This window comes from Octopus bimaculoides, chromosome 5 (assembly GCF_001194135.2).
Source record: "Octopus bimaculoides isolate UCB-OBI-ISO-001 chromosome 5, ASM119413v2, whole genome shotgun sequence".
Taxonomy (NCBI): Eukaryota; Metazoa; Mollusca; class Cephalopoda; order Octopoda; family Octopodidae; genus Octopus; species Octopus bimaculoides.
This window is the reverse complement of record NC_068985.1, coordinates 121,943,298-121,955,193: the sequence shown is the minus strand read 5'-3', so window position 1 is coordinate 121,955,193 and position 11,896 is coordinate 121,943,298. Positions and strand designations below refer to the sequence as shown.

General features: G+C 37.6%; 1 protein-coding gene across 3 annotated transcripts in view; it reads right to left on the bottom strand.

Moving 5' to 3' along the window:
* Positions 1-2,937: 2,937 nt before the first annotated feature.
* Positions 2,938-11,896, bottom strand: part of LOC106882139 (NADPH:adrenodoxin oxidoreductase, mitochondrial) — a 150,501-nt gene continuing 141,542 nt past the window's right edge. For all 3 annotated transcript variants that reach the window (XM_052967978.1, XM_052967977.1, XM_052967979.1), the window contains exons 9-13: positions 10,911-11,104; positions 9,354-9,419; positions 7,366-7,474; positions 3,517-3,684; positions 2,938-3,145 (exon numbers count right to left, since the gene is read on the bottom strand). In XM_052967978.1, coding sequence (XP_052823938.1) covers positions 3,015-3,145; positions 3,517-3,684; positions 7,366-7,474; positions 9,354-9,419; positions 10,911-11,104 — 668 coding nt within the window. In that variant the 3' untranslated portion in view covers positions 2,938-3,014. The remainder of the gene's footprint in view (positions 3,146-3,516; positions 3,685-7,365; positions 7,475-9,353; positions 9,420-10,910; positions 11,105-11,896) is intronic.

Sequence of the window (11,896 nt, the reverse complement as noted above, 5' to 3'; positions counted from 1 at the left end):
ATAAGATGCAGTACACTTAGAGCTGAGTGCTTGTGCATCACTTTATGGCTAACACACACAATCATACACACACACACACACACAAACACTCACAGCACAACACACACACACACACACATTAATGTTTTTTTATATTCTTTTATTCTTTTACTTGTTTCAGTCATTAGACTGTGGCCATTCTGGGGCACCACCCCAAACAATTTTAGTTAAACAATTCATATAAATATATACATATTTGAATATATATATATATATATATATATATATTTGAATATAATAATAATAATAATATATGTGTGTGTGTGTGTGAAATTGCTAGTATTCTGTGTAAAAACAATATTTCTATTAGGAAATACTGTCTTGCTTGAAAACATGTGAGAGATGGAGACAAGAAAGGTGTTCAGTCATAGAGAAGTCGCCTCAATAGATTCCATCTGACCCATGCAATCATGAAAAAATGGATGTTAAATTATGATCATAATATACATATAAATGTGTGTGTGTGGGGAGTATATTTATGTACATACTTATGTGTGTATTGTATTTATAGAATAAAATATTATAGTCCCGTATCAGCTGATTTTTCAGTCAATTTTGTTCCAATCTCGGCAATCATCGGGAGGGCTGGTAGGAAAGATATAGCATAACGTCATTGCTACAATAGGTCAGAAGGTGCATTATCCAGTTGGTGGGATATCGTTAAAAAAAAAAATACAGAATGAAAAAATTCAGAATAGAATACGTAGGAAGACTGCTCATTAGAGTTATGTCCCTTGCTTCTTTTTATCCGAAGCAAACGACTCACCATTGCGTTCCAGTAGAGTAGGGTTGTGGCTGGATTGGGGAAGGGGGCAATTCTAAAATCATGTGTGGACACATGATGGACTCTCTGGTCGTAGATGATAGCTAAGAGTTTTGAAATTTCTTGCAGAACAACCTGCACAAGTGATTTGTTTATAATGATGATGTGTTTATAGCAAAGTATGTGTTGTACATTGGCACATTACCTCCATCAAATCGACCTGGAATGTACTGGTTCATGATGTGCCAAATATCAGATGTCGAAGTAATCAGAGCAATGTGAGGTAAAGTGTTTTGCTCAGGAAGGCAACATGCTATTCGGCCCAGGAATCAAAACCATGATCTTGCGGTCGTGAGTGAAATACCTTAACCGCTAAGCCATATACTTGTATATAGGTTTTTGTATATCATAAAGCTGGGTGTGGCAAGCCTTATCTCAAACCTAGATATTTTTAAGAGGAGAAAAACCAATGGTGAAAGCAGGATCAGAATATCTCCCTTTTACAGTTTAACTAGGTAGTCAAGTAACTCGCAAGACAAGATCCCTCAATTGATGGGAGGACCTTCAAGTTCTAAGATGGTGAATGCAATAGAAGTGGTATGGGTAAGTTTGTGGGAGTTGAGAGGTGAGTGGCAGATGGCTAGAGGCAGGATAGAGGGTAAATGCAGGTGCTCACAGGTGGAGATATTGTCAGTTGTCCCCCTCAGCTGCTGTAATTAAGAGAGCAGAACTGCACATATTCCATCCCCTACTGCTCACCCTCCCCAGAACCACTTTCGTTTTCCCACACATTTTCAGTATCATCCCTTATTTTCCACTGAACACTCTTTTCACTTCCCCTTCCTCTTTCCTGTACACCCCATCATTTTGCCAACAGCAGTCCCCAACCCCCATTATCTCCGTTTGTCTCCCATCATTTTCACCCTCATATACCTTTACTTCACCTCCGACACTGTGCGTCTCTCTTGCATCCCACCCCCACACACTTTACGGTGTGTGGTGGTGAGCTGGCAGAAACGTTAGCACGCCAGGCGAAATGCATAGCGGTATTTCATCTGCCGCTACGTTCTGAGTTCAAATTCTGCCAAGGTCGACTTTGCCTTTCATCCTTTCGGGGTCGATTAAATAAGTACCAGTTACACACTGGGGTCGATATAATCGACTTAACCCGTTTGTTTGTCCCCTCTGTGTGTAGCCCCTTGTGGGTAGTAAAGAAATAACACTTTACATCTTCCCTGCCACCTATTACCTCCCTGACCCACACTTTATTCACCTTCCCCTCCAACTGATATTCATGATTGTGTCAGGATATATTTTGGTATTGGTGGACAGGTCTTCTGTAGCCCTGTGTATCACCAGTCAGTTTGGTCATTTGTTATCTTTTCTGTTGGATGCAGTATCTTCAGGTCAGCCTTTGTCATTTCATCCTTAGTCTTCCAGTTTTCCTTTTAGCTCATTTGTACACTGGTGTTCATGCACATTAACATTGCATATCCATTGGAGCATGGTGGCCTCATTTCCTTCTAGTTTTCATAAGTCTTCCATATTCAACGTCCATATCTTTCTACCATGCAATGTTGCAGTTCTAACACATCATACAACTTGCCTTTCACTCTGAAGGATAACACTTTTGTTACTAGCAGTGTTAGTAGCTCCCTGAACTTTTTGCAACACATTCTTACCTTGGCTACTTTATTTTCTGAGAAACCACCTCCCTGCCAGTTATATCTTCTCAGTAACAGATGCTATTGACTACTGCTAATGAGTCATTTGGGCATTTAAGAGAATCTATCTACAGTGTGCTCATAGTATGTAAGCTTCCATGCATCTGCCACATACAAAGCTTATGTTTTCTGTTAGTCTTCCTGTAATTTCACATCTTTTGTGTGTCCATGGTGTATATTAAGTAGAACACATGGACTTTATATCTACACCTTTCCTTTGTATCAAACAAGGCCATTTCTTTGATGATACGAGGGTCCTGCCGTCTTTCCTACTTACTAAAACCTTAGTCTTTGCTAAATTTACTTTGATGCATCTCAATTCTAGGTTCACCTTCCATCTCTGAGAAAAATAAGTGCTACAACAGCAACAACAGTTGTTGGGAAAACAAAAATAACAATAACAGCTCTAGATATTGATGAAAATAAATATGCTTTATTACAAAAACAAACAACAAGTGACTAATTCATTCTAGGTAGAACAATTATCATTAAGAGGCAGCTATTTTCAACATCTTCTCAACATCAACAATCTTCTCTCGAGGACGTTCAGTTAGTTTCGCATTTGAGGTTTCTATTTGGTCAATCTTGGTCCAATCATCAAAAGAAACTGTTTGCACACCTGAAATATATAAGTAGAGTGATAAAATGGTCGGGTTCATGTCCCTGCTACTTAGACATACCTGACTTACTCAATTCTCCATTATAAATTTATCAAGTTCACCTTTCTAATAAGATATAATTTTTATTATCTGGATAACAACAAATAATATAAATCATAGCAGTTCATTAAGCCTTTTTTATCAGCTACATTATGATGACATAATAACCAAAAAAGTTTAATTAGTTCCTCTCAAATCATAAACTGACAATGTACATGCATACATACATACATAATGTATGTATGTATGTATGCATGCATGCATGTATTCAGTACGTATGCTCTTATATAGCTTTTATGTTATGTCAAAGGATGTGTTACATGTTCCTTACCAATATTTTTTAGGTGCTGAAGAATAACCTCTTTCCCTGGCTTGTTTAAGTCTAATACATTTGCTTTTAGATCTTTGAGAAGTGTTTTTGCAGTTATGAATCCATCATTCATGGTGTTAAGAATGACTCCAGTTGGACCACGACCCAACCAACCAGAACAGTAAACACCTGCAAAAAAAAAAAAAAAAGAAAGAAAAATAGTAAATAAACTACTTTTAATATACTTGTACACACATTGTAGTATTGTAGACTTTAACAAGTAGTCAAAGAAAATCTTGTTATTTTCAGGCTTGGTGACTTCAGTTTATAAATGATTTAGTGACAGTGGAGTAGCAAAAATGATAAAATGACAATCTTTAGTATTGTTCTTCTATGTTCAGAGATCAAATCCAGTCAGATGTCAAATTAGACTTTGTACTAACCATTGCTTCATCTCTAGTCTTCATTGCTCTCATTCTGCAGGTTCCACTAACCTGGAGTATTCAGAACTTCTATATGCATCACTCTTTCTCCATGTGCACATATACTTGTACCTGATTCCTCTCACACCTAGTTTTTCTCTTTCCTCATTTGTACTCTGAGCATGCTGGCTTTGTTTTTTCTAGTCTTCATAAGTCTTTTGTACTCAAAGGCTCACATCTTGCTATTCTGCAGCTTTACAGTTCCAACACAAGAATTTACCAGTTTCTTTCTACTTAACTACACTGAGTTGTGAGGGAGTGCTGAAAAATTCCTGGCTTTGGGAAAAGAAAATATAGGAGAATCAGTTAATTATGATTTTATTCAACATATTCCCCTCTCAGGTTCACTTATTGCAGTAGTCCTTCGATTTTACTAAGCCCTGTAAAAGAACTTGGAAGGTTAGACCTCCAACCAGGCCTTTCACGATACCCTTACAGCCAAGAACTTTTCAGCACCCCCTCATACAGTACATTACAATCTAAAATATGATGCAACCCCACATTTCTTTTTAATTACTAATATATTTTTTAATTTTCTTATCTTTTCTTGTATACAATTGCTACACCGTTCCCATTTTTACTCTAATGCATTGAATAATCTTTCCGTCAAATGTGGTAGAACTTACAATCAGTTATTCTTTGGAGTTTTGTTGAAGTGAAAATGGTACTCCCCTTCGCACATGACAAAGTGGTATAAGCCAACCACTGTAAAGTCAGACAGTCAGTCGTTGTAGGAAATCAAGAGTAGTAGAGTTGTTGTATGCATTCTCAGTTGGAGTCAGTGTCAGTTACGTGATATATATGAGTTCAATTTACTATCAAGGTAGACATAAGACACGGAATACTGCCACAACATAATAGTGGTGACAAGAATATTAGTGCTGACAATAACATACAAGTGGACAAGGATTCACATTATAACAGGTTTTGTTCATCATCCTTAAACAACCCGAATTCAGAGACATTTTGAGCAGGAATGGCAACTCACCATCATCATCATGATCCTCATCACCGTTTAATGTCTGCTTTCCATGCTGGCATGAGTTGGATGGTTCGACTGAGGTCTGGCAAGCCAATGGGCTGCACCAGGTTCCAATCTGATTTGGCAATGTTTCTACAGCTGGAAGCTCTACCTAATACCAACTACTCTGAGAGTGTAGTGGGTGCCTTTTATGTACCACCAGCACAGGAGCCAATCAGGGGGCACTGGCATTGACCACATTCAGATGGTGCTTTTTGGGTGCCACTGGCACAGGGAGCCAGTCCAATGGAACTAGCATCGACCCACGCTCGAATGGTGCTCTTACCAACCACTCGTCTATACATAGTTTCCACATTGATCACCAGACAATGGATCAGGGGACCCTGTCAAAGGTTTTCTCCAAGTCAACAAAAGCCAAGTACAGAGGTTTATCTTTGGTTATGTATTTCTCCTGCAGTTGCCTTACCAGGAATATAGTATCAGTGGTGCTTCTACCTGGCACAAAACCAAACTGCATCTCATCTAAGCAGACTCTCTCCCTAATTAGTTGGGCCATGACCCTCTCCATAACTTTCATCATCTGATCCAACAATACGATGCCTCTGTAACTATTTCTATCTGAAGCATCACCTTTACCTTTGTAGCAGTCAACTATGGTACTGCTACACCAGTCATTGGGTATGACTCCTTCATGAACTACCTGATTTATGATGCGGGTGACTAGACCATAACCCACACTGCCAGATATTTTAAGCATCTCAGCGGTGATTCCTGATGGGCCAGGTGCTTTCCCTACCTTCATATCCTTAATTGCTTTATCTACTAGGGTACTGTCAATTCGGGTAGCTTGTTCCTCAATTGGGTCAACCTTTGGCAGACTCTCCTCCTTTCATAATGGCATCTCCAAGCCTCTTTCTTTGCAGAATCTTTAAATACAAGTGCACCATAATCCATGTGGAAACGTTTCTCTCCTATGACATCATGATTTACTCTCACACACTGTCTTGCAAGCTGAAATACTTCAGTTCTTTGGTCCTCACATCACTAAACATTGACAAACTTCTTCTTTTCTGCTTCTCCCTTGGCTATATATACCTACCTTCTAGCTTTCCTTCTGGCTATCTGATACAGTTCCGTGCTACCCCAACTCTTCCAGGCCTGTTTCTTTGCTCTAATGGCCCTGGGTACAGTATTGTTCCACCACTACATTACCCTAGGTCTAGAAGGGACTTTGCACCAGCCACAGATTTGGTCTGTGGCACTCAGCAAGCTGCTTTGCAGGAATTCCCAGTTGCCTTCTGTATCACAAGTCTGTAGCTCCTCCTCCCTCTCATCAAATTTCTCAGTGAGGATATCCCTAAATTTCTATGTGAAGGGTTCTTAAGCTTCCAAATCCTTCTTTTCCAGATTGGTCTGCTCCTTGGCATCCTTCTGGCCTTAAGTCTAAAGTCACTAATAACTGGTCTATGCTGGGGGGTACACTCTTCACCAGGGAGAGTCTTTGTATTTAAGAGCAACCATGCATCCCACTGTCTGGTGAGAATGAAATCAATCTGACTAGCTGAGTCACCTGCTTGATAGGTCATCAGGTGGCTGGCTGGCTTCCTGAAGTTGGTGTTGCAGATCAATAGGTTATTTGTATCACAGAACTCCAGGAGCCTATTTCCCTCTTTGTTTTGGGAACCATTTCCATGGCCCCCATGTACATCATGGAAGATACCAGGATGCTGTCCAACATGCCCATTAAAATCTCTAACCACAAAAATGAGATCATTGTCACTCATTTTTGAGGTAGCCTGCAGAAGAATATCATAAAAGTGATCCTTCTGTTCATTTGGCAAGCCCATTTGTGGGGCATAGGCAGAGATAATTGTAGCTATACTATTCTGCAAGACTTGCCTGAGTTTAAGCATACCCTGACTACCTCTACGGCCTTATGCACCCATTTCTCTGCAAGAAATATGCCCATGCCCCCTACTCTGTCACTGTTACCTTCCCAGAAGAGTTTATACCTATGTGCTTTGCCTGCAAAGACCCTGGCTGAAGCTCCTCTTCACCTTGCTTCTTGTACATAGCATACAGACATAACACACATCAACATGCCTCGAAGAAAATTCTAACTGGGCCCCATCTGCAAGGTCAAGCTCTGTTTATCTTGATATAAGGTCACCATGTTGCGCACATATGGTTGTGCTGAATGTGCCTGGTGTACTCTTATCGGACAGATGGGTGTATTGGATTTCATATATTTGATGGCATGCATTTCTCTCTCACTCAATAATAATAATAATAATAATAATAATAGTAATAATAATAGCAACAACAACAATGAAGAAGAAGAAGAAGAAGAAGAAGAAGAAGGTGGTGGTGGTAATGGTAGATGTTACAGCAGCAAGTATGGCATACCATCGGCACCAGTGACTCTGCCCTTGTCATTTGGCATTATTCCTTTAACTGCATCAAATGGTAAATGTGATTCTAATGGAATACTCTGGTAACCAATGCTGCTGAGTACCTATCAAATATACAAAAAAACAAAAAAACATTGATAGGTGATAACATTTATGAATATCTCAGAAAACAGATAACAGAAAATGTTTGAAACAACAAAACTACCAAGCAACACAACCATCAGTAATGAACAAAACCCAACTTGAGAAACTTTAGGAGGATTTTCTGCTACTGTTGTGCATATGTTTTTTTCATGAGTGGTTTATATGTTGAAACAGGTGCTTCTATAATTCGATGTCCTTCCTAATGTGAATCATTCCACTGAAAATTGTGGGGAGAGAAATTCTATCAAGCAAACTAAAGCAAGTAGATTTAGGGTGCAAATATGGCTGCATGATTAAGAAATGCACTTCTCAATCCCATGACTGTGCAAAATAATGTGTGATTAATTCAAAACAATGTGAATAAATAAGCATTACATTTGACAAAGAAGTCCGAATGTTAAAGGGTTAAAGGCAATGAAATGACAGAAACAGTGAACTAGAAAACTAACCCCTTTATAATAACAATCAATTCTGTTATCTTTTATGTTTTAGTTGTTTCACTCACAATAGTATGGCCATGCTGAGGCACTGCCTTGAAGCATTTTAGTCAAATGAATAGATCCTAGTCATTATTATTATTTTAAGCCTAGCACTTATTCTATCTGTCAGTTTTTGCCAAAGTGTTAAGTTATAGGGATGTAAAAACACCAACACTGTTTGTCAAGCAGTGGAGGACAAACACGGACCCAAAGACACACATGCACATATAGATACACACACACACACACACACACATTATATATAGGTGTGTGTGTGTGTATATATATATACATATATATATATATATATATACATATATATATATATATGTATATATATGTGATGGCCTTCTTTCAGTTTCTGTCTACAAAATCCACTCACAAAGCTTTGGTCAGCCCAAGGCTATAGTTGAAGATTCATTCAGTTAAACTATATACCTCATGATCAAACCAGAACAGAGTGCTGAGTGGGCCAGTTGGCATAAGCCTATAATTTTGAAATTACCTTTGTTTATAAATCATTTATTCTATTTCATTAGTTCTAAGTAAATAAGGTACTACACACACACACACACACACACATATATATAACCCATATATAAATAATATGCATTTTGCACTCATTATTAAAACATTCATATAGGGTCTACATTTCACTACTAACCTGACTCTATTTATTAGCTCTGTATGCACTTGTTCTGTGAAACTACATTACTTTATAATAATTAGAACAGTTAAACTAACTACCTTACAATGATTAGTTCCCTTTAACTGATTTTGGGCTAGACATCAGCATCAATGCTCCTGCCCCACTACTTCTGTCACCGCTGTTGTTGCTTAATATTTACTTTTCATGGTGACATAAGTTGTGTGTGTCTACAATATAGTACGATTTCATTTATTTCAAGCACATATTCTCTCATCTATGAGCCTCACCATTTTCAGATCTAATAAATCATGAACTCTTTCAAAGAGTTCCACAAGTAACACTTCACTATAAACTTAAAACATGTTACCCACTCCATCACAAAGAAATACAAAGGACCTAAATATCTGGTGCATTGCTGTAGTCAAGGAGACCCGTCTGCCACAGCAGAATTGATTTCAGTGCTGGTGCCTCAAAGAAAGCATTGGTGATGGTGCCACATAAAAAGAACCCAGCACATTCTGTGCAGTGGTTGGCATTAGGAAACATCCACCTGTAGAAACCATGCCATAACAGACAAAGGAGCATGGTGATGCCCTTGGCCATACTGACCAATAATGAGGTCCCTAGACAAACTGCTCAACCCATGCCAGCATGAAAAACAGAAGTTAAATTATGATGACAATGATAATAACAAAATAGCAAAATACATACCAATCCACATGGTAAGTCGACTGTTTCATTTGTAGGAACTGCTTTCTCGTTTAATGGTTCTTCACCCTATGAGAATAGAAATGGTAAGAAATACTTATCAATAATAATATCAAAATTCAATACAGAAAAATTTATGCATATATTAATATATTCCTATATCTATTTAGAGGTTGTTTTTTTTCTTTGAACCAATATTTACAAAATTCAATTTTTCAAATTTCCAGATCTTTTTAATACTTTTGTATCAAATGCATTATTAACTACTAAATTGCTAAATACACATAAACTTTGTTCTATTATTTTAAGATTTAGAAACCATTCTAATATTTAACATATGCAGTTTATTGAAGATTATGATGGAATACAAAAATCAGTCATCATGGAAGGTGATGGTGCAATATATATATATATATATATATATATATATATATATATATATATATATATATATATATATATATATATATATATATATATATATATATATACAGGGGTTGGACAAAATAATGGAAACACCTAGCATCATAGCATCATAATTTTGAAATTTCCATAAAACCGTCAAAAGCTTGTTTATTTTTGTTTTTTCATTTATTATTAGTGTTGCTTAATATGTTTTGCTAAAATTGCTGCTTTTTTTTCAGATATCATCAGAAAAAGGTAATTACAATTCATTAAAATGACAGATCTATCGGGCTTTCAAAGAGGTCAGATTGTTGATGCTCATATGGCAGGTGTTAGCGTAACAAAACCAACTGAAATGTTTGGTGTATCAAGAAGTACTGTCTTGAAAGTAATGACAACCTTCAAGAATTGGTCCCTAGAGCAGTGGAAGAATGCTATTTTCTCAGATGAGTCATCTTTTACCTTATTTCTGACCACCAGCTGAATATACAGCCAAAAGATGCATTTGACCCAGACTGCATTCTTCCAACTGTTAAATATGGAGGAGGATCTGCGATGATCTAGGAAGGCTATATCTTGAAAATCCACCATGTGGCCACAATTTTTGGTACTTTTTGGTTATCTCACCCCCATTAAAAATTTGCCATTAAAAAACTGGGTTATCTCTCCACTAAAATGTTGAGTTTATGTGGCAACAAGAGATTGGATTAAAAGGGTTAGATCCTTTTGATTCAATACTTCAACACAGTGTTGACTTTTGGCCTCTTCAATAGGCATGTTATGGTTTGTTATAAAAATGTTATTAGATTCAATAAGATGTTTAATTTTTTCAGTTTTGTATGATTTGTTTATAAAAATTTTATTTTCATGTTTATTAATTTTTCATTTTTTTGTTTTATTGAGGGTTAAACAATTTTTTTTGTTGGGGGAGATAACCCAGTTTTTTAATTGGGGTGAGATAACCAAAAAGTATCCAATTTTTTTATGGGTTGTAATATACTTAATTCGGTTGACTCATGCTGCCTATTTGATCGAATTCAATGGACTGAAAGACAAATAAACCTTGATGGGAGAACTGTGTACGTATAGTTGAAGCTATAGTGTTTCAGCGACTTTTTTTTTTTTTCTTCCTATTTTAACATTTGAAATTCCTACCTCTAGTTGGTTGACTGTTAATCTTACAGCAGTTACTTTTGATGACGCATCACTGATTATCTCCCTTGGACTTCTCTGAAAGTGCAAAAACCATTTGCGAATTGCATCTTTCCACATTTTCAAGTCTTTCTCAGTTGGTGTAATAGCTGTCTTATAAAGCAGTTCAGTGAGCCGACGGCGAGGACGAGGTAGAGCTGAAAGGAGCAGAGAAACTATATCTATCAGGGGGGGGGAAAAAGTTATATTTTCAATACGATTATACATTTTCTTTTGTAACTTGTCAACATTTGGACAAGTTAAAATAACAATAATAATGAAATTATTGTATACAGTGCTCAGGTGCACTACAACTTGTCAAAAGTGCATATAAAGCATATGCAGTATTGTACAAATGCCTGGAAAGTGAACAGTGTATGAGTCAGATACATGCTTGTGTGTGTATGGAGGGGAGAAAATCAGGTGTAGTGTTGGCGAATCTCAGGAAGCATGGAAGTTTTGAAGGATGCAGTCCTCCGACAACTAACAACTGATGCTGGCAGTTTGTTCCATACTTCAGCAACTCTTAGCGTGAAAAAGTGTTTCCGAAAGTCATGGAAGCTGTGCTGCTTTCTGACTTTGTAAACATGTCCACAGGTGTTAGACAGGTGGAGTTTGAAAAGGTGCTCAGAGTTATTGTAAGTAAGATGGTTAATAATTTTAAGGGCGTCTGCCAAGTCATTTGCCAGACGTTGGAGTTTCAGGGTAGTAAGGCGTTCAGGATATGGCAAATGCCTGATAGAGGGTATTCTCTTGGTTGCACGTTGCTGAACGGTTTCCAGACGATTAATATCGTGGGCAAGATCGGGGTTCCAGACCGGGGACGCAAATTACAGGTAAGGCCGCATCATAGCTATATAAAGCCTCAGATAGATAGCCGGAGAGTGGCTCACAAAGGACTTGGTAAGTGATGCCAAGACACCCTCAGCCTTCTTGGCAATTTTAGCAAT